Genomic DNA, 2,918 nt, shown 5'->3' with positions numbered 1-2,918 from the left:
CATATACTGTCTCCCCCGACAAAATAGCTTAGAGGTGCTCAATGTTTTGTGTTAACAAGTGAGATAGAAAGAGATCACTCATCTATTCCAATGCTAGAGCCTGGTTTTCCAAATAGCATGCACAATTTTGTTACCACTGCAACTTTCTTCCATTTTTTGGAAAAATTGTCTCCTAAGGAATAGTTCAATGGCAGGATTAGACAATTTGTCAACTGAACTAAACATTACCACCAAGAAAACTACTCTTGGTTCAATAATGTTATTTGGTCAAATGATACAACCTATTGAAAATGATTTGAATGATTCTGATATCAAAATAGACGATGATTGTAAGATGAACAATGAAGTTTAAGACATTGAAGTCCCACATTGATTTTTTAATAAATGTAGTTAGTGTTTATATATCTCATTAATACTATTACTTACAAACTTTATTATTGGCCAATGTTGAAATGAGATGGGTTTAAGGTCCAAAGTATTTTTCAAAATTTTAATTAATTAATTTTAAAAAAGACTTAATTAAAATTATTAATTAATTATATAAAAAAGTATTAAATAATAAATTATCCTAAACATCATTAAAAATGTATTAACAAATAAATTATCCCAGTCAGATTTCACATAATTAAAAATAATTTTTAAATCCTAGTAATCACTACCACATATGCAAAAGTAGAGAGGAACCATAAAAATCCAAAGGTCATCAAAATTAAGGGAGCAAAAAAACTGGTTTTGTAATATGGGGACCAATTGTTTAAAACGTCCAAACTAGGGGGACCAAATGGTATTTAAGCCAAAAATGATCAAATCCCAGAAAAAGGAGGAAGTGAAGGAAAAGAAGAAGCAGAAAAATGTTGCCTTCTCTGGTACGCTAGGAGCATCTAGCTCTGGCATTCCCAAGGAGGACACCACAAATAAGCACATGAAGAAGGCCAAAAAGAGTAAGAACCCTAAACAAGTGAAGACCGTTGGCGTGTCCGAAGAGGACACTGTTAAAAATAATGAACAGAAAGACAAAAGTATTGTTGGAGAAAGTTATGATGAGGATAGAAGAACATTGAAGGAGTTGTTAACCCAAGTTGATAATGACAAGAAGGAGATGATGGTTGATGCACCTGAAAGGGTGCAAGGTAAAAAGATTTTTGAAGAAGAAAATTCTAGTGATGATGAAGAAGAAAAAATGTAGTTTGATAAGGAGCAAGAGGAAGAAAAAGGAGGAGGAAAAGATTGATGTCAAGGCTAGTAGTGAGAAAGATGGCCAGGAGGAGGCTGGAAATGGCTTGAGTGATGAACAGGAAAATGAAGTAATTGTTGAGGAAGAGGGAAAAAATGATGTGGAAAAGATAGATTTGGCTACAAACTCATATAAACCTGAGTCTGTAGTAGAATATGAGAAAAAGATGAGCATTGAAGTGGCACATGTTGTCACTCCTAAGAAGGTGAAGAAGCCAGTGAATTCCATCATGTCTGCACCAACAAAAGCTGCCCAGAAGAAGAAGTCCCCTGCTAAGACCAAGCCTCCAGCTAAGCTTAAATCTCCATCTAAGAAAGCTTCATCCAAGCCATTGACTTCAAAGAAAGAACCCATACATGAGCCTTCCCAGAAGGAGGCTATGAAAAAGAAGAAGGGAAACCATGTTTTGAGGAAGAGCAACATGCTTAATACCTAGCTGGTATTTCTCTTGATCCTTTTGAGGGCAACTAGCGGCATACCCCCATTTCATCAGATGACAATGAGGACATGTTCTTACTATAAGTCTGAGGGATTGGCGGCCAATGTCATGACCTTGCCCATCGACCCACCAATTCTCAATTATCATCATATTGATTTCTATCATTTTTAAGTTGTTTTTAGGTTGTTAGTTTAAAAGTTGTTTCTTTAGTTGTGGTGTGGTTATGTTTCATCCATATTTTGAATTAATGGAAATTTTGCTTGTTTTGGTTTTAATTTCATAATGTTGTTAATATATATATATATATATATATATATATATATATATATATATATATATATATATATATATATATATATATATATATATATATATATTAAGAAACAGAGAAAATAAATTGACCATAATCCCTAGAAGATAGACAACTCTAGGAGACTTAGGAAAAATCTACTAGAACTGTGACAATGTTGGAAACAAAGTTTTAAATGCTAGTCAATTGCACCTTCTTGTGTTTCTGATAACCTCAATCGCGCCTCTAGTAGTCATAAAAGTAGATAGTTTTTTGATGAATTTGAATTGTTTTAAAAATATGGAATAGAAGTTCATTGTAGAATTTAGTTAGGGGAGGATAGTACTGCTGTTTAAAATCTAGTATAGGTAGACACATTCCATATGTAAATAAAAACACCAAAGTGTGTAGATGAAGTAAGCCAAAGTTCACTTCTTGATTAAGTTCATGTGCCCGAAATTGGAGGAACAAATCTTTATAATAAGTTCTTGTGCCTGAAACTTGAGGAACAGTAGATGCCTTCACCATTAGTACCAGGTTGAACTCATTACAAGTGAGATCCCGTCAGAGGAAGAGGGGGAGCATCTACCTAGCTTACCAATAAAATGCATGTGTGTTTCTAAAGTACAAAAATCTGAAAATAAAAAGTCAAAATTCCCCCTGTTAAAACCGAAAGCTGGAATCTTGGAGCATATGATAAGATAATCAAAGTTAAATTTAGGCTATCTTGACTGAAGAGTTATGGCATGATAGGTAGCATCAATAATGCACTAAGCACACACACACACACATTTATAATCTAGCTTTAAGGCTGAGTTGAGCCAATTTTTTAATATAGTTCTTTGAGATAATTTTTGGGTTGATGATGAGTTTATGTTGTCTAAAAAGGAAGTTGCTTAGAAGGGTTGTTTCTCTATCCTTATCTGTCGTATCACCTAAGGGCAGGTAATTATTCA

The 2,918-nt window shown here is 33.7% G+C and overlaps 1 protein-coding gene across 1 annotated transcript; it reads left to right on the top strand.

The window, feature by feature from the left end:
- Positions 1-799: 799 nt before the first annotated feature.
- Positions 800-1,670, top strand: LOC127123708 (uncharacterized). The gene is made up of 2 exons (XM_051053910.1): positions 800-1,123; positions 1,173-1,670. The coding sequence occupies exons 1-2, from the start codon at positions 800-802 to the stop codon at positions 1,668-1,670; spliced, it is 822 nt and encodes a 273-aa protein (XP_050909867.1).
- Positions 1,671-2,918: the final 1,248 nt, after the last annotated feature.

Source organism: Lathyrus oleraceus, chromosome 2 (genome assembly GCF_024323335.1).
Source record: "Lathyrus oleraceus cultivar Zhongwan6 chromosome 2, CAAS_Psat_ZW6_1.0, whole genome shotgun sequence".
NCBI lineage: Eukaryota > Viridiplantae > Streptophyta > Magnoliopsida > Fabales > Fabaceae > Lathyrus > Lathyrus oleraceus.
Note: the sequence above shows the minus strand (reverse complement) of the source record. Positions and strands in the feature narration are given on the sequence as shown.

Coding starts and splice junctions, on each gene's coding strand:
- LOC127123708 (XM_051053910.1), top strand. CDS start 800: ATGATCAAATCCCAGAAAAAGGAGGAAGTGAAGGAAAAGAAGAAGCAG. Junction 1,124..1,172: donor TGGTTGATGCACCTGAAAGG/GTGCAAGGTAAA, acceptor GTGATGATGAAG/AAGAAAAAATGTAGTTTGAT.